The 18,054-nt window shown below is 53.9% G+C and overlaps 3 protein-coding genes across 12 annotated transcripts in view; 1 reads left to right on the top strand and 2 right to left on the bottom strand.

Annotated features, from left to right (window-relative positions):
* Positions 1-811, bottom strand: part of PTK7 (protein tyrosine kinase 7 (inactive)) — a 60,087-nt gene extending 59,276 nt beyond the window's left edge. Inside the window, exon 1 of the mRNA XM_030870678.3 lies at positions 555-811. Within this exon, the coding sequence (XP_030726538.1) occupies positions 555-633 (79 nt within the window). The 5' untranslated portion in view covers positions 634-811. The remainder of the gene's footprint in view (positions 1-554) is intronic.
* A 1,214-nt stretch (positions 812-2,025) lies between these two features.
* On the bottom strand, positions 2,026-14,052 carry KLC4 (kinesin light chain 4). Of its 10 annotated transcripts, none has more exons than XM_030870688.2 (17): positions 13,957-14,024; positions 13,474-13,621; positions 12,067-12,348; positions 10,834-11,064; positions 9,129-9,210; positions 8,334-8,544; positions 7,795-7,882; positions 6,601-6,702; positions 6,182-6,355; positions 5,768-5,867; positions 5,516-5,568; positions 5,232-5,302; positions 4,942-5,050; positions 4,211-4,351; positions 3,794-3,909; positions 3,376-3,439; positions 2,026-2,503 (listed from the first exon to the last, which is right to left on the bottom strand). In XM_030870688.2, the coding sequence occupies exons 3-17, from the start codon at positions 12,322-12,324 to the stop codon at positions 2,453-2,455; spliced, it is 1,851 nt and encodes a 616-aa protein (XP_030726548.1). In that variant the 5' UTR covers positions 12,325-12,348; positions 13,474-13,621; positions 13,957-14,024; the 3' UTR covers positions 2,026-2,452. The 10 variants fall into 10 exon arrangements, 9 of the variants coding, with proteins under 9 accessions (XP_030726548.1, XP_060163278.1, XP_030726545.1 ...); XM_060307295.1 differs by lacking the exon at positions 13,474-13,621 and adding an exon at positions 13,045-13,129; XM_030870685.3 differs by adding an exon at positions 13,045-13,129 and having other exon boundaries at positions 13,474-14,009.
* MRPL2 (mitochondrial ribosomal protein L2) lies at positions 13,498-17,742 on the top strand. The gene is made up of 9 exons (XM_030870693.3): positions 13,498-13,644; positions 13,902-13,990; positions 14,185-14,381; positions 15,508-15,676; positions 16,236-16,377; positions 16,487-16,602; positions 16,679-16,789; positions 17,068-17,141; positions 17,500-17,742. Exons 3-9 carry the CDS (start codon positions 14,286-14,288, stop codon positions 17,710-17,712), a joined length of 921 nt encoding a protein of 306 aa, XP_030726553.1. The 5' UTR covers positions 13,498-13,644; positions 13,902-13,990; positions 14,185-14,285; the 3' UTR covers positions 17,713-17,742.
* The last annotated feature ends 312 nt before the right edge of the window (positions 17,743-18,054 follow it).

The raw sequence follows: 18,054 nt of genomic DNA, 5'->3' as shown, positions 1-18,054 counted from the left end.
TTCTTCCGCCCTCACCAGCAGGGCCGTCTGGGTCCCAGCCTGGCCCAGGAACTTGGAGGAGGGAAGCCGGGAGCGTCGGGCCGGCATAGGTAACAAAGCTCCGCGCTCCGCGCGCCGGTCGGTCCCGCATCCGGCCACAGGCCGGCCTCCCTCACCTAGGCTGAGCCTGCCGGGGGGACTCCATCTCCCCCACCCTCAGCCACCGCGCTGCACCCCCTAAGTGGGGGGGCGGCGCCGTTTCTCCCCCGCAAAGAAACGCCCCACTGGAGCCCGGGAGCCGGCAACTCCCGGCAGTTCCCGAGCAAACTCCCGGCTCGGGCAGGGAAAACTCCGGGAAGGCTGGAAACGCGTCCTCGCGGGCACGGGGACGAGAGGGGCCCGGCCGAGTAAGCGGGGTCTTCGCCATCTCCCGGCCGCCGGGACCTCGTCCCCCGCCCAGCGAGCCCCTGCCCTACGCCCGTGTGTCTCCCCTGCTCCAGTTGTCCAAGCCCACCTCCACGGCGCCCCCTTTGGCCCTAGGGGCTCCCGCGCTCCCCCAGCTCGCCGGGACTCACCGCCCAGCAGCGGCAGCAGCAGGACACTGAGCAGAGGCAGCCGGCGAGGGCTGCTCGGGGTTCCGCGCGCGGCTCCCATCCCGGCGGGCCCGGGAAAGGGGGCGGGCGGGCGCACGGCGGGCTAGCGGTCAGCGCTCCCCGGCGGGCCCAGGAGGCCGAGCGCACCGGAGCGCGGGTACCGCTGCAGCAGCCGCAACCAGAGTCAGAGCCCGAGGCGTCCCGAGCTGGAGCCGCGCGCGCCCGGTACCTCCGTCCGAGCCGTCGCGCGCCGCCGCCGCCGCCGCCAAGCCCCGCCCCGCGACGCCCCCTCGACGCCCCCCTCCCCGCCGTTGTGGGGAGGAGCTCCTACTTGGGGGAGGGGTCTGGAGACGGATGGGGGACAGAGAGAAGGAGGCCCCGGGGGAGTGTGGGGACCTGAGAGAGATAGGGGAGCGGATGCTGTGCCTACCACCTAGTGTGCAGGGACTCAGGGGACCTAAAGTGACTTTTGTGATTCCGTGGCTCCTGGGGAAGATCGTGCTTTCTGGGCTTTCCTGAGGGCTGTGACCAACAGTTCCCCCAAATTCTCTGGGTGGGAGGTGAAAGGGTGGGTTCTGGCTCACTTCTCAGCAACCTGAAATCCGGAGGGAGATCCAGAACAGAAGGGTGTCCTTGGTGTCCCCAAGCAAGGTAAACTGGAGATACTGTGGCGCCCCAGGAGAGAAGTAGCCTGGAGAAGAGGAGGACCAGTGCATGGCTAGGGTCTGGTTTGGCTCTGGACCAATCTGAACCCAAAGGTAGAGAGAGACTGGGCTCTCTGAACACCAGGCTGAAGGCTGTTAAACTGACAGATTCATCCCAAGTCCATCTCCAGGCAGTCTGGGCTGTGTCAGGGCATGGCCAAGTCTCCAGCTGTGGGGAGGCCCAGTACAGCCCTTGTTCCAGGCGCCCCCCACCCCCAGCGCCACCACCCCCACATTCTTTCTTTGTTGTGAAAGCAGCAAGGGGTGTAGGAGGCGGGTCAGGAGGAGTCAAGCTTTGGAAGATGGGCCCCAGCTGCTGCTGGGCCTCCAGGATATGCCGAGAGGGTATGGATAGTAAGTGCCTCATCCCCCTCTGGCTCCAGAGGGCCCCCCAGGCCTGCTTAGACCTCCCTTCCCCCAAGCAGCTGGGAGGAGGAGGGGCCACCACAGAGGGCCTCACAGGCCAGGAGCAGTGGCGCCAGGACTCCAGGGTCCTGCCACATGGCCGCCACATGTCCCTGACAACGCAGTCCACAGCACCTTCTCCTTGGGTTGTGGGCCTCCCCCCATCCCCCAGACGCCTGCCTGCAGGCCCTGCTGGAGAGGATACAAACAGGGGAAGGAAGAGAGGAGAGATCCAAGAAGCAACATTCCTCCTATTGCCCCATCCATCACTGCCCCTCACCCTTCTGTGAGGGGCCCCAACACCACCCTTGCTTCCTACCCTCTTCAGTTAGGACTCAAGTGGCTGAATGGTTACCTGATTCTTTTATTTAGGTAAAGTGAAATACACGGACCTGAAGTGAGGCAGCAGAGGGAACAAGAGAGGCCAGGGCAAGGCAGGTTGGCTGGCCAGCCCCAAACCCTCTGACAGAAAAGCCAGCTGCAGGCTGCATCTCTGAGGTGCAGACCCGCTCCTTACCCACTCTGGGGCCCCTAGTAGCAGAGCTAGCTACTCTAGAGTACCACAGGGTGGGGAGAGGATGTCCTGAGGGTCCTTCCTGAGGGGGATTCCTGAGGAGGGAGCTGAGACCCTAAGGAGGGAGCAGCAGCAATCTTCTGGTTAACTGCTCCCCCTTCACTGTCCCACCTTGGGGCTGGAAGAGCCAGGAGCAATAGGGAATGCTGTGAGGACTGTGTGGGGGACCCAGCAGACCTGGGGGGGTGGGATGAATGTCAGCTGCTTGAAGAGAGGTCCATACTGCTGGCACTGAGGCCTCGGGAGACCTGAAATAGACAATAGCATGCCATCAGCCCAGGGACCTCAGCCTCCCAAAGACTGTCCCCTAGAGTCTTATCCATCTCACGGCTGCAGTCTCTCTCTGGACCTAGGATGGAGCCCGTAACCTCAACCCCAAGCTCTGGGCTTTGTTTAGTCTTTGCTACGATTTCCCAGAAGGCCACAATCTGGTGGAGAAAATACCTGGAAGAACCACATGAATATTGGCATATACTTTGAATGTGTTGATACAGGTGGTCGTTTCCCATTAAAATGTCATTGCTACTTCTTTAACAGAGACTCATTTCTTTTTATATAACTTGTACAGTCTTTATACGATCTCTACAATATCATGATGTAAAAGTGCTTCGGGGTAACCTTATAGAGACTAATTCTCATCAATACATCCTTTGCATAATTTCTCACTGACGTCGCTAATGAAATAAAGCAGAGAACTCTTCTCCAAAAAGAAAAAAAAAAAAAAAGTCATTGCTGTTTTCTCAAATGGAGATGAGTTAATGCTTTTTTTTTCTTTTTCCCTTCTCATCTACTGCTGAGTCCCCAAGGTGAGGAGTATGGTGGCTATAGGAGGAGACCAATTAGTATCCCCAAATCATTCCTGAATTATTCATAATTCCAAAGTACCCATTTAGAGAACATTCATTCCTGTTCCCCTCCTGATTAATTTATCTGCTACTATCTCTGGCCCGAAACTGTCCCTTGGAGGTCACCACCCCCAACAAGCTGCTTGATTCCTGTCTGCCCACCTCCAATTCCCTGGCAAAGCCTTCATCCCAGATGATTCTCGACTCTCCCCTCTCCCCACTGGGCTTATCCTTTCTTTCTCACCCACCAACACACTCACGAGCACTGCTCTCACCTGGAGGGGTGCTGCACTTGGTTGGTTCAGATAGTTCAAGGAGGCTGCCCGCTTCATGTTGCCGCTACAATGGAAAAGAAAGAATCGAGGCCTCTTCTCTTCCCATGGGTGGCCCTAACGCTTGGGACTCTTGGGCACCACCATACACACTCAGATCATTGCCTCCCCACCATCTGACCCCCCGCCCCCGCACACATACACGCACTCTCTTGTCTTCATCAGTCACCAGCATCTTCTCAGGTACTGTTGTCCCCGCACTGGGGCACCCATTTTTCCCACACTCTCTCTCCACAGCCACCCCAGTGACCTCCTCCATGTTTCTCTCCAAGATTCTTCTCCTCCAGAGGTGAGGGGCCAAGCGGAGTTGCAGGCCAGAGCTCACCTGCCCACTCTGCCATATCTCAGTCTCAGTGTGTACCTGGAGGGCCGGGGCTCGGTCCCCTGGAGCTTCCTCACCAGGAGTTCGCTGCTTCTACGAAGCACATCTCGGATCTTGCCCAGAGAGCCGCTCCTCTGCAGGGCCCCACTGCCATCCTGCCAGAGAGGGATGGGGAACAGAAGCTAAAGGGATCCCAGGCAGACTGGCCTCTGAGTCCACTCCTGCCATTTATTCTGCACACCTCCCCCTCCCCCCAAAAGCCCAGCGACTGAAAACAAGAGCCTGGTCAACAGCTGGCTTGCAGAGAGACCCCTGAGAGGGATGGGCTAACTGAACTGGGACGGGGACAACATCCCCTCTGACACGCACATCCTACACGCATCCTACAGGCTCAGAGCCTCTCACCACCACCAGCAGGAGAGGCAGGAGAGATCAAGGGGCGACGATCAGACTTACCCCTGACCACTCCACAGCCACTGAGGCATCTTCACCTCCCTCAAATTTCACACTGCCACCAAGGCCCTCCTGGGAGGTCCTTCCACCGTCACCCTCCCCAAGCAGCTCAGCCACCTTGGTCTGGCTGATAGGGTCAGTGCCCTGGAAGGAAAAGGAAGGAGCTGGGACTTCCCACTTCTGAACTCCTCAGGATGGGGCTTCCAAACTTTTTCTCACCATCAGCCGCAACAAAGAATACATTTTTCTTTGAGACTTCCCAGTACACACATACTGGAAAGGAGACACTCACCTTTTCTATTTGCAATGCGTTCCTACATAAAGATACACATCCATCTTTAGCCGAGGCCCACACTGAACTGATTTCAGGACCCACTGAGTCAAGACCCTCAACTTGAGAAACTCCGATTCAGGGCTCCCCTCAACCACAACCCTCTCACCCACACTGCCCGTGCCCCGCCTCAGAAGATTCTTCACATTATCAAAAGGCAGGGCTTCCCATAATAGTCCCATTTAGTGAAATGAACCTTGGAGTCCTGACCACAAAGGGCAGGTAGGGGGTAAGAACACACTTAAAAAACAACCACAGTCACAAAAGAGTCTCACCTGCCTGTCCTGTCTTCCTCCTCAGCCTCTCCTCTTACCCTTCAGAGAGTCACAAGCAGCCTCAGTGGTCCTCCATCCTGTCCCCAGGGCCCTACCTTGCAGACCTCCTTCCCCTCTTGGTCTCTGACCTGTTTCCGGGAACGCAGGGCACATTCCTCCAGGGTCTCAGCTGCCTCCAGCTTTCCCTGGCGCCTGTACAGAGCTCCGAGGTTTCTCAGGGTCGTGTTTACTGTGGGGCTGTGACAGGGGAGACCAGGGAAGGAAAAGAAGATGGACTCAGAAAACAAGCAGGAGAGAGAGGGAGCAGAGCTAAGGCCGAGGGAAGGTCCAAGGGAAGAAGGGGAAGGTCCAGGAAGCCGGAAGCCAGGCTTGGATGGAGGGCATCGGAGGCCAAGCCGGCTGCTCACCCGCAGCTCACCTGCTCACTTTGCAGGCCTTGTACCAGCCTCCATACTCGGCGTAGGGCGTACTGCCCTCACGGTGCCGGCTCTGCAGGAGGACAGAGGGGGAGGTGAAGCCAGAGATGAGAGTACCGAGACGCTTGGGTACAAGCTGGCACAGGGCCGGGGTGCAAGCTGGGCTGGGGAAGGCACCATGCACCTGGGGCTGGTGCTTGGATGGGAAATGAGGAGCTGGGCTGGGTCAGGAGTAAGTCAGAGGCCCTGGTAGCCTCGGGCTCCCCAGGCTGGGCCCCCCACTCACTTTGCTCATTTCCTCCCGCTCCTCTGCATGCATCCAGATGGGCTTGTGGTCGTCTGGGGGTGATACATGGGATGGGATGGCACGGTTAGAGAACGGAGCTGGACAGTACGGGGGAGCCAGGACCCAGAGGCCGACAGGGCTGGACTAAAGGGGTCTGGTTCCCCCTTGGGAACCACTGTGGTCAACCCCCCAACCTTTGGTCTGCATTTCCTTTCCTCCCTGCAGCTCCCTGCCCAGGCCCTCACCACTCACCATCGACAGACCCAAACTCCTGCACATGGGCACGGGTCAGGATCTCTTTGTAGAGTGTCTCAGCCTCAGCATACTTCCCTTGTTTCAGGTAACAGGAAGCCTGGGGGCAGGAAGGCAAAAACACAGGAGCAAGAGGTAGAGATAAGGTCTCGGCCAGGCCTGGGATTTCCACTTCTTGGTCTCTTTATGACTTTCCCCAGAGATCCACCTCACACCTCTTTGTCTAGCTGCAGGGTCCAGGGTGTTCCCACTCCACTCCACTCCCAAGAGGCTACGGAACTTCTGCCTTCCCATGGGAAGGAAGCAGACCCCTCAGCCCCAAAGGCAGCCCCAGAGCTGGGCACAAAGGCGATGAGGTCAGTGTACCAGACTGTGATGCTCCCCCTTCCCTCCTCCCACCACCTTTGCCCTCACCAGGTTGTTCTTGGTCCGGGCCACATTAGGGTTGTCCGGCCCCAGCTGCCCCTCGTAGATGGCCAGTGCCCGCCGGTAATAGCGCTCCACAGCCTCATACTTGCCCTGGTTTTGGCACAACAGGGCCAGGTTGTTCAGCTGCTTTGCCACATCTGGGTGGTTGGTGCCCAGGACCTGGAGGAGTACAAAGGACAGACAGCTGGCTGTGACTATGTGTGTGCTTGTGTGTGTGTGCGTGTGCATGTGTGTGTGTGTGCATGTGCCCATGCAGGGAGCAGGGGGAAAGGAATGATGGAACAGGGAATAAGGCAGAGATGGGGGGTGAGACGAAAAGAAGTGAGGGGCAAGGGTAGATCAGAAGAGAGATGGTGGACGAGGGGTCACCGCAACAGGGAAGAACAGGCAGAGGGCACAGGCACCTTTTCTCGAATCTCCAGGGCCCGCTGGCACAGCGGCTCCGCCTCCTTGTATTTGCCCCTCTTGCCATAGAGCACAGCCAGATTGTTGAGTGTGGCAGCCACCTAGGAAGACAGGCCTGCCCCCATCAGAAACTGGATGCAAAGGACCTTGAACAGCAGGGCCCCACACTGCACAACGCCCAGACAAGTGGACTCTGCCACCCGAACCAGAGGCGGCGGAGGGGAAAGTACTGACCCCCGTGGCTCTGAGGTTCTCCATGGGGGTGGTATCACCCTCTAAATAGACTTTTAGACATTTCTGGAGGCAGGGTATTTTTGGTTGCCATAAATATTGGGGGCCTTTGGGGAGGCAAGGATGCTACAGATGTACTGCCTGTGTGGGACAGCTCAGGCAACTTTTGAATGTCCTGCCAGGCTTTCAAACACTGAATATAAGCTTTGAAGCTTGGTGGGATATCAAGACAGGAGTTATGTTTTCTGAGCTACATCATCCCTGCCTATCATGCGTCATAACACAGGGAATTCTTTTTCCACAGTCAGCTCATTTTCAAAAATATCTTATTTCTCATTGTCTCCACTTTGACAAATCTAGCATTTGTCTTGGCATGCTATCCCTACTTAAGGTTATTTCTCTCTCTCTCTTATCACAGACAAATAAATCTGGTCCATTATTACTTATTCTAACACTGGATTTTAATCTTGCATGCGCCAATTCTTCTGCTCTGTCATTTTTCTAATATGTATTTTTATGTAGAATGACTTACTGGTTTTACTTCTTCTAAATCTAAAGTTATTCAGTCATTATATATCAGACTACTATATTATGTCTTCTAGCATTGTTGTACTCAACACAACTGTTATTGTTTTGCATTTTCATCTTACTGTAATGTATTATACATATTATTTTATTATAAACTACCTTCCTTGTTTCTTTTTTATATTAATAGGGTATCATTCAACTTTTGAGGAAATTATACGGGTAGGTTGGTTACATTATCTACGAGTTAAGTTTTAGGAAAATATTCATTATAAGGAGTCATTGGGTCTCAGAGTTGAGACCACTGGGATCAGCAGACAGTGCCTAGGAGAAATGAGTCTTCATGCCTCCCTCCTGAGAAGCCCCAGGGAGTGGGCTGAGGGAAGCAGATGAACAAGCTGAGAGAGCACAGGGGAAGGAGGGCAAGGAATACTGACAGCAGGGTGGTCCCGGCCCAAGGTGCTCTCCCGGATGCTGAGGGCATCATTCAGCAGGAGGGCAGCTTCCTTATACTTATTCTGGTCCCTGTAAGAGGACAAAAGTGGCAAGGGGTTAGCCCGAACTGTGGCCCTAAGCCATCTCCTTACTTCCTTCCCTTTGGGACAATTGAGGTACATTTAGGGATTGGGGCCCCCCCCATGAGGAGACAGGAAGCCTGGTGGGAGCAGTGAGAGGGGTTCACTGACGCACACTGAGAGTTGCCATGCCCAGAGAAGGCCATAAGGCATAAGATGCAAGAGACAGAAACAGAGAAGGAGACCCTCCCCAGAGGAGAGATGAGAGAAGCAAAAAACCTGAGGGATGAGTATTCTCTGAGGTCAAGGGCTCAGGTATGAAAGAATAAGAGTCTGGTATAGAAGAAAGCCCCCAGGTGGGAGGGAGAAGAGGTTCCCTGTGGAGAGGAGGAATGAGAGCCAAAGGCGGATCAAGGCGGGAACGTGGAGGCAGGTTCGTGCGAGGAGGACCCCGTACTCACCGATACACCAGAGCCAGGATGTTGAGCATAGTGGCCACGTCGGGGTGGCCGCGGCCGGACGTGCGCTCCAGGTCCTCCAGTGCCTGCTTGCAGAGTGGCACAGCTACCTCATAGCGACCCTGGGCTGCATACTGGATCACCAAGTTGTGCAGTGTCCGCAACCTTGCCGGGATCTCATAGCCACTGTGCTGGGCACCCGGGCCACGGGCCACTACACCGTCGCAGAAAAAGACAGGAGACTTCCTCAGATGACGCTGCCTCTCCCTTTGCTGTCTGCCCTCCCCACCCCACTCCAAGACTTGTTCCATGCCTGTGCCTACCCCCCACCAGGCTCCCTGCATAGACCTGCCTCAGCTGCTACTCTTTTGACCATTCCCTTGCCCCGTGCCCATCACAATCCCATTTGTTCACCCATTCATTCAACAAACTACTCAATAAGCATGAGGCATGGGCTGCCAGGGATACAAAGTTAAGAAAGACCTGGTCGTTTCCCTTGAGGAGCTCATACTCTTCCCCTCCAGGGTCACTCTTCCACTTGACTGTGAGCTCCTTACTGGCAAGACCTGTGTCATGCTCATCTTCGTCTCCCTGGTGCCCAGCACAGTGCCTGACACAGCCTACGTGCTTAATACATGTTGATGAATAAGGGGGAAGCTGAGGAAATCAAAGTACTGGTCCCTGGCCCATCTCCAGAGGAAGTGGAAAGCCTATTCCTGGATGGTGAGCATCCTGTGTTCAGGGTAGGCCACAGCTGCGACCAGCCTCCTGACGCCCCTCCTTCACCCTCCAACTCACAGCCATTGCTGGGGTCCTCTTCCTCCTCATTGGGGAAGAGGTCATCCAGGGAATCCTTGGAGGCATCACCTTCCTTCTCCTCCTGGAAGGGAAGAAGCAGCATGTCTGGGCCAAGATAGCCTCAGCAGCCTCTTCACGCCCCCTCTAAACCATGAAATCATTGACAGGTGGGGCCTAGTCCCTTGTTCATGTCCCTGCCCCTGGGAAGGCCAGCATCCGTCCCGCCAAGCTTAGGCCTCTCTTGTTCATAAAAAATGAGAGATGGGGACTTCCCTGGCGGTCCAGTGTTTAAGACGCCGTGCTTCCACTGCAGGGGGCACGGGTACGATCCCTGGTCCAGGAACTAAGATGCCGCATGCCGCACGGCACAGCCCAAAAAACAAAAAATAACAACGAAACAAAAACAAGAGATGCTTCGGCCAAAATGTCATGACTTTCCCTTCCTTCACATCCAGAGAGCTTCCTTCCTTCCTAAGCACCCTCACCCTCCACCTCTCTCCCCCTCAACTCTTGTAATTATAGTCCCGTGTTGATCCCTGTGTGTTTACACTGATTACATGTCTGTCCTGTCTCTCCTGAGGGCAGGAGTGTGTCCTATCTTATTGACACGTACCCAAAGTGTCTAGCTCAGCCTGACACCCTTATCTGCCACCACTAACTCTGTATGTAGTGCCCAATCCTCACTGAATAACCTTTCACACCAGGCAAAAATGCTTCACCCCACCAGGCACTGCAGCCTTGTACAAACACTTGCAACTCTCCTGCCCAGATTCACCAGTGTGTCCCATACAAATCATCCCACTTTCCCTGGGTCAGACCACCTTTCCAGCCCTGGCGCCTTATCTATGAATCTATCTCACACACACACACAGACACACACATACACAGACACACACACACAGGTCTAGAAAACTCCTCCCTCTCCCTCATAGACGACCAACATCCATCCCAATTCCTAAACCAAATAAATAAATAAATAAAATAAAATTTAAAAAATCCAACCTAAATCTTGCCCATCCCTGTTCCCCGCCTCTTCTGTGAATCTTTCAGACCATTCCAGCCCCCAGGAACCTACCTCCTTGGGACCCTCCCACACTGACTGAACCACTCCTCCAGCACTGGGCACTTCCTGTTTGTGTTGTCACATACGTGTTCTCACACGTAAGCCTTGTTCCTACAGCTACACTATAAGCTCAAGAAGGCAGAAACTCTCTTTTGTAGTTCCTTACATCTACCTGCCACACATCTTCTTGCATTGCCTAAGGCACAGAGATATACAAATGCCTGTTGAGTGAGGGTTAAATTCCACACATTTTGAGAGCAAATTTTAGGACTTGCTCAACTGGGCTGTGCTTTCCCTAATTGCAGAGCTCAGGATTCTGAACTGGAATTGTCCAAATGCCTATCTGTCCCCCTCAAAAAAACCTATTACTGTCAGAGCAGGAACCCTGCCTTGTTTACTTTGCATCCCCAACAGAGTGCACTGCGCCTGACATATAGTAGTCATTTGATCAAATGTTGACTGAATGAGTGACTCTTGTTTCTCCCTTGCTGTCATCTGGAGTTGGTGTCAGGACCTGAATTCTGCCAGGTGGGGGCAGGCTGGGCAGGGCTGCTGGCCCTTATGGATGATGGAGCAATTGCCCACGTTTGTGGTGACTCCCAGCTGTCCGCCCCCCAGCCAGCCTCGCCTGCATGTGCTCACCGCGGTGTGCCCATCCTCGTCATACTGACGCAGCTGTCCCAGGAACTCTAGGTGCTTCTTTTCCTCCTCCAGCTGAGCCACGGCCTGTTCGCTGCGCTGCAGCCGCTGCTGGGTGCCCGCCAGCTCGTCCCGGAGCCACTGGTTCTCCTGGCACAGCCGCCGGACCTGAGCCCGCAGCTTCTGTTTCTCCGACTCCACTGTGCTCAGGTGGTTGGCCAAAGCCAGCATCACCTAGGTGGGCAATCCTGTGAGCGCCGGGCTCTGGATAGGAGTGTTGAGGGATAGGCGGGAGAGAAGCCGGCAAGACTGGCAGGGGCCAGGAGGAAGGGGTGGGTAGTGATGACTCTACCTTCAAAACATACCCTGAATCCAATTTCTCACCACCTCCAGAGCTACCGCCCTGGGCCAAGCCACCATCAAGTCCCACCTGGATTATGAGAATTGCCTCCTCACTGGCCTCCCTGTTTCTGCCCTTGTTCCCCTAGAGTCTGGTCTCAACCCTGCAGCCAAATGATCCTTTTAAAATGTTAAACCACATCACTTCTCCACTCAAAACATTCCAATAGCTTCCGTCTCACTCAAAGTGGAAGCCAAGTCCTTACAATGGCCTACAGTTCTACAGGATCTGTCCCCTGCCTCCACCACCTCTCCAACTTCATTTTCTATTTTGCTTGCCCTCGTTCACTGTCCTGCAGCCACATTGGCCTCTCAGTGAACTCATCGGGAAGGCTCCAGGTCGGGGCCTTTGCACTTGCTGTCCACTCTGTTTAGGATGCTCTTCCCCCATTTACTGTATGACTCATTCTCTCATCTTCAAATCTTTGCTCAAATGGTGCCTTTTCAATGAGACTTTTATTGACCACCCTATCTCAAACGGTATCCTCTCCCCATATGCCCTAGTCCCCTTCCTTGCTTTATTTTTATCCTTTTACTCTTAACAGTTATCATTGTGGCATACTGAATCACTTATTTATTCATGTATTGTCTGCCTCCCCCAGCTACAATGTAAGCTCCAAGATGGCAAAGGTTTATGGCTGTTCTTGTTCAGTGATGTGTCTCTAGTGTCCAGGAGAGTAGTGCCTAGCACATGGTAGAAGCTTAATACATATTTACTGGGTGAATGAACGCAAGCAATTACTAGGACAAGGGGATCCCGAGTGACCTCAAAGCCCTAATCAGACAACTGCTCCTCCATCTACCCTGGGCCACGTGGCACCACCTCCACCCCCTCACCTGGGCCTCACTCAGCCCCAGCTCGATGTTTTCCATGGAACGGCGCAGCTGCCGGGCCTTCTCATGCACCAGCCCTTCTTCATGGCCACCCTGCTGCAGACACTCGATGGTTTGGGAGAGGCTTTGCAGCACAGCCTGGTGTTCACTGTGGAGGGCCTCCAGCCCTTGGCTCACCAGACGAGTGCTCCCCAGGATCTCCTCCTGGCTGAGCCGGTGCCCTGCAGGCTCATCCCGCTGTCCCAATACCAGGCCCGACATCCTGGCTGGGGGACCTTGCCTGGGCTACAGAGAAACAACAGAGCTCAGGCGGGGTAAAGATTGGAAAGAGTGGCTGAGCGCCTTGGGTGGGAGGGATCCAAATGAAGGGATGAGAACCAGTAGGGGGGGACCCTGTGGTTTAATTGGAGAGGGAGAGTGACCAGTGGGGAGGCAGCCTGTGATGACACTAGACACAAACTAAGGTCGTGGGAAAGAGAGAGGGAGACAAATTGACTTGAACGAAAAACTGTAGAAAGAACAAAGGTGCTGAGAAGTAGCAGAGGGATTTAGAACTAAGGAACACAATAGAAGAGGAGCTGGAGAGAGAGCTTGGGTTAGGAAAAGGAATCAAGAGAGGAGAGACAGCACTATAGGGAACACAGAGGGTGTCTGAGAGAGCTGCAAAGGGAATGGAGTTAAAGCAGACCAGAGGTATGCAGAAAATAGTGCAGAGTTTTCAAAAAAGGGAAATGAATAGTTTTCAAAGTTAAACCAAGAAAGAGAGGGAGAAGAAAAGGAGAGGAGCCTTCATCACAAGACCCAGATGAGAGGGGCCTAGAGGCTCAAAGTCTTCAGGTTGCATCACCCACGGGGCTAAGCCCAGCATCTCCAAACCTGGTCAGCTCTGCCTCTTTCCCCACTAGCCTGAAACCCCAGGTCTCAGGCAGTCTTCCTACTTCCTCAAAAGGGCCTTGTTTCTCATCTTTGAAGTTTTCTTACCTGTATATAGCCCTTGGTTGTGGTGTTCAGGCAGGAGCTCAGAGGAAACTCTGTTCAAACAGCCAGGAACTCAGAAGGATCTGCCCTGCCCAAAGTCCAGAAGCCCAGAGTTCCCACCCCTTCTCTCACCACTTCACAGCCACCCAGAGGACCTGGCATGGAGCCCCACCCAGGACAAACGCCCTCCCTCCCCTGCCTACGGGTCTTCAAAGACTACCAATGTCCCTCCTCCTTCCCCAAGCCAACCTCCCACCCCAAGCCTGGGGGGCTATTTTCTCCCAAGAAGGGAGTGAGATTTGATCTGAGACCTGCGGCAAGGGGCGTGTCTGGGAAAGGGTGAGGAGGAAAACCTGGTCACTCCTAGCCCAGTCATTTCTATGGTTTTGTGTCTATCATGATCACATACTAACAGGCTCTGAGAGGAGTCACCTTAGGGTACCTCCCAGACGCCCGATGATGCAGGGAAGAACGGCAAGTCTGCTGAGCGGCTGCGGGATCACAGGGAAACGCGGCGCTGGGAGCTGGTCTCCCGGGCCTGGGAATGCGGTGGAGAAGTGTCCCAGGCTGTCGACCTGCCCTGAGGCCCAGGGTGGGGATAGAGTGAGATGGGCAGAGGTGACGGGAGGTGGTGCGGATGGACGGCCGAGGTCCGCGTCACGGACGAGGACACGGGACTGTCAATCCCGAGGTCACTGAGTCAGTCTGTAGCGCAGGGGGCGGGGCAGGCCGTCTGTCCCTCTGTCTAGACGCCGAGGGGCGGGAAGAATCGCGGGGGGGGGGCGGAGTTTTTAAGGCTGACTGGAGTTGTGTTAAGTTCGGTCGGAGGGACTTATTTGTTCATTTGTCTGGGAGTGCAGGAAAGAGGTAGCGGGACTTCAACTCTCAGCCCCAGAGGTACCCTCAAAGACTCACCCGCAGTCCGTCGGTCTGGCTGCCGCTCTTGCAGGTACTGCGCCTTTAAATCCATCATGGCTGCCGCTCGAGGCAATTGTTTTGACGGCTCCAAGGGGCGGGGCCTGTTCCACAGTCACGCGACCTAAGAGCCACCCGGGGATTGGCTCTACCGCGAGCAGGGAGCGTAAGAGGTGTGTGTCCAGCTTTGTCTCGGGTTCTCTGACTGCCTCTTTTTACGTCATTAAGGAGCGACAGAACGGGGACCTGTTAGAGTCATCCAGTAGCACCAGACGGCCTGGCTACAGGTAATGGTGGCGTGCTGAGCCCAGCCGAGCCTGGCCCAACTCATGGCCCTGCGGGCACTGACCCGCGCTCTTGGCTCTCTGAGCCTGACGCCCCGGATTGCCACCGTCCCCGGCCCAAGCCTGCTCCTGGCCACCCAGGTAATCCACCTTACCCGGGAATGTGGCTGTTTCCGTTCGGGCAGCCGGAGAGGGGGCTCCAGGAGAAGCGAGGTGGGGGATGCGAGTCTGGTTAGGAGTCACGCCGGCCTGTGACCTTGGATAAGTCACTCTCAACCTCAGCTTTCTCCTCTGTAAGTGTTGCTATCTCACAGGGTCCCTGGATTCCTCAGACAAGATACTGGAGGTGAAAGTGCTTTACAGACAAATGTACAGGTTTCAATAATAATTAACATTTATTGTCTCTCATAAGCCAAGCATAAGTAATAGACGTTTTAAATAAATGAATTCCTTTCAATCACTTTACAAATTAGTTATTGTATTCCCATTTTACATATGAGAAAACATAAGTAGTCGAAGGTCATACACCAACCATTGGAGCTAGGTAATCTGGCTTCAAAGCCTAGGCTCCTTAACCATTATTATAACCATTAAGGATGAGTTACTACTGAGATTAGAGAATGCAGGGCAAGATACCAAGAATAGGAGCCTAACATGAAGATATCTCAAGGTTCCTAGCGGGCGACTGGTGAGTTACAGAAAAGAGAAGTTAAGTCTTACCTCCCCGGACCTTTCAGACTTATGGTAGAGTTTGGCAGATGCATACTTAAAATTCAAAACCAAACCAGCCTGGGAATTCAGCAGGGAACAAGACATAAATGATCTCTCCCCTCCATTCATATCTGAAAAACTCTCAGAAACATGCAGCAAAATGGGCAGAAGGTATTGATGCCAATGGTGGTACATGGGTGTATGGAAGTTACCAGCCCTGGAGAAGGGAGTTGTTTAGGGAAGGAAAAGTTTCTTAGAGAAGAAGAGTTTTGAGCCAAATTTGGAAGAAGATGCACCAAGGGGAGAACATTCCATTGAAGAAATACTTGAGAGGTGAGAGGATCAGATGAGGAGAGGTAATCAACACACATACACCTAGATGAACATTCCGAACTGGTATTTGTGCAAGCTGTGATGGGTGGAGTTTTTGGATAGCTGGTCTGGGACTTCCAGGAGGAAGGAGGCTACAAGCTAAACTTTGTGCCCTCTCCCTTGGTTCTCTGAAGCTTTTCCTTCAATTAGCTTTCAAGTGAAAGAGATTTCTGTTTATCTCTAGGTGACAAACAATGTCCTCCTTCCGCTGCCCTCTCCCTCGATGTTGCTTCCCTGCCGCCCAGTCCTTACCTCTGTGGCCCTTAGTGCTAAGTTTGTGTCCTGGAAGAGTCGTACCAAGTATACCGTTATGCCAGTGAAGATGAGGAAGTCTGGGGGCCGAAACCACACAGGTGGGAGCAAGGACACGAAGATTTCAGCAGTAAAGGGCAAAAACATGGCAGGATCCTAGGGCTGTATTTTGATACAGGCAGAGGAATGTAATTAAAAAGCATTTATTGGACTCCTTCTGCATGTAGTATGTGTGTAAGAGTGAGAGAGTAGAATACAAAGCAATAAACAAGTGGTCTGTGCTTCTAAAGATAATGTAGGTAGTTGAAGAAAACTGGACATACTCAGGAAGTTATATGACATTTCTCTTCACACCCTTCAAAAATTGACAATAGTTGAAATTGAACACGAGTTACATGGCTCTCAGTAAACTTACTGAATTCAGTAATTTGTAGAGATTTTATCTGGATGTTTTATACAATTTCAATATCATAATTATGTTTTTACCAAGCTCCATGTAGGTGTTCACCCTGACCCCATTGTGCTGTGCAAATTTTTATCATTTTCTGCTTGTGTCATAATGTTGGGGAGCGCTGCTCTCTGCCTAGGATGGGTCTGTTCCCAATGCTGGGAACTGACTCGTCTGACTGGGGTCATGTCCCTGCACTGTCCTGACCACAGGCCGAATCCAAGTGCACGGTATTGGTGGGGGCCACAAGCAACGTTATCGAATGATTGACTTTCTGCGGTTCCGGCCTGAGCAGCAATCCAAGCCAGGACCCTTTGAGGAGAAAGTCATCACTGTCCGCTATGATCCCTGTAGGCAAGTTTGGGATGTGAGGTGGTGGTATGGCTGAATGACTGCTCTGTGGCTTTTCAGGAGATGTGAGGCTGCCTAGATGGTCTGCTTACCTGTGCCTCACTCTGAACAGGTCATCAGACATAGCTCTGGTTGCTGGGGGCAACCGGAAACGCTGGATCATTGCCACAGAAAACATGCAAGCTGGAGATACAATCCTGAACTCTGACCACATAGGCCGAATGGCAGGTGAGAGATGGCTGCCAGATGTGTGTGGCCTGGGAGGCTGCAAGGGTTCTGGTGCTGATGAAATTCTGTCTTTTAGTTGCTGCTCGGGAAGGGGATGCACACCCTCTTGGGGCCTTGCCAGTGGGGACCCTCATCAACAATGTGGAGAGTGAGCCAGGCCGGGGGGCCCAGTATATCCGAGCCGCAGGTATGAAGAAAGGAGCTGCTTGGGATCTTACAGTTTGGAAGGCCAAGGGGTACCTGCGGTTGCAACTCTCTGAACCCATGGGCCCACATCTGGTCCAATGGCAGAGAAAAAGAAGGAAAAACAAGGCTGAAGAGGTGCTTGTGTTTTGACCTAAAACCTTACATGCATCCTGCTTCAGTGTTTCTCCTCCTCAGAGTGTGTGGGGTGTGGCCCCTTGGAAATCTGCCCCCCACCTCCTGCTCTGTGGAGGGTTGCAAAGCTGTTTCTCCCTTTCCCAGGGACCTGTGGTGTGCTGCTACGGAAGGTGAATGGGACAGCCATCATCCAGCTGCCCTCTAAGAGGCAGATGCAGGTGTGTGTGGGGTGCAGGTGGGAGGGATCAGCGAGGGAGGAATTTTTGGAATGTACCTAACCTGTCCAGGATAGCTCCCAGGTGTTTTATGTTGAGAACTGCCTCGAGCTGGGTCTGTCCTTTTCTGCCATGTGACTAGGCGTGCCTTGTCAGGCTGGCACCATGATGGAGTAGGGAACAGTGCCTTCTGTTTTCAACTACTGTAGGACTTGCACTCAGGTTCAATTATGTTGTGCTTTCCCCCTCTCCTCTCCTTTCTCTCCTTAAGTGTAAGAAGCCTCCCAAGAGTCCATGCCCTCAACAATGTCAGGCTCTTTCCCCCCACGGTGCATTCCCCTCCATCTGCTTTCTCTGTCAGGTGCTGGAAACGTGCATAGCAACAGTGGGCCGAGTATCCAACGTTGATCATAACAAACGGGTCATCGGCAAAGCTGGGCGGAACCGCTGGCTGGGAAAGAGGCCCAACAGTGGGCGATGGCACCGCAAGGGGGGCTGGGCTGGCCGAAAGATCCGGCCACTGCCCCCCATGAAGAGTTACGTGAAGCTGCCCTCAGCTGCTGCCCAAAGCTGATATCCCTGGACTCTAATAAAATGGCCCCCATTTTTATCTGTTTCTGGTTTTTGTGGGAGGGAGGAGGTACATACTGGATGGGGGGGGGGCCGCGGGGACAGAAGCAAACAACCGTTGGCGGAAGGAGAAAGGAAAGCAAAGTATGGGGCAAAAAAGGGCCGTTCCTCTCTCATTTCCAGTGCCCCCGGCCCACCTTGCTCCGTGCCTTTATATGTAATGGAGGAGGGGGGAATAAATCACCTCCAAAGTCTTTCCCAATTCTGACTTTGGGAAGCGGGGAAGGCGCTTCCGGTGCCAGGAGGAGGGAGACGGAAAGGGCGGAGGAGGAGGTGCCGCGCGTCG

This window comes from Globicephala melas, chromosome 11 (assembly GCF_963455315.2).
Source record: "Globicephala melas chromosome 11, mGloMel1.2, whole genome shotgun sequence".
Classification (NCBI taxonomy): Eukaryota; Metazoa; Chordata; class Mammalia; order Artiodactyla; family Delphinidae; genus Globicephala; species Globicephala melas.
Note: the sequence above shows the minus strand (reverse complement) of the source record. Positions and strands in the feature narration are given on the sequence as shown.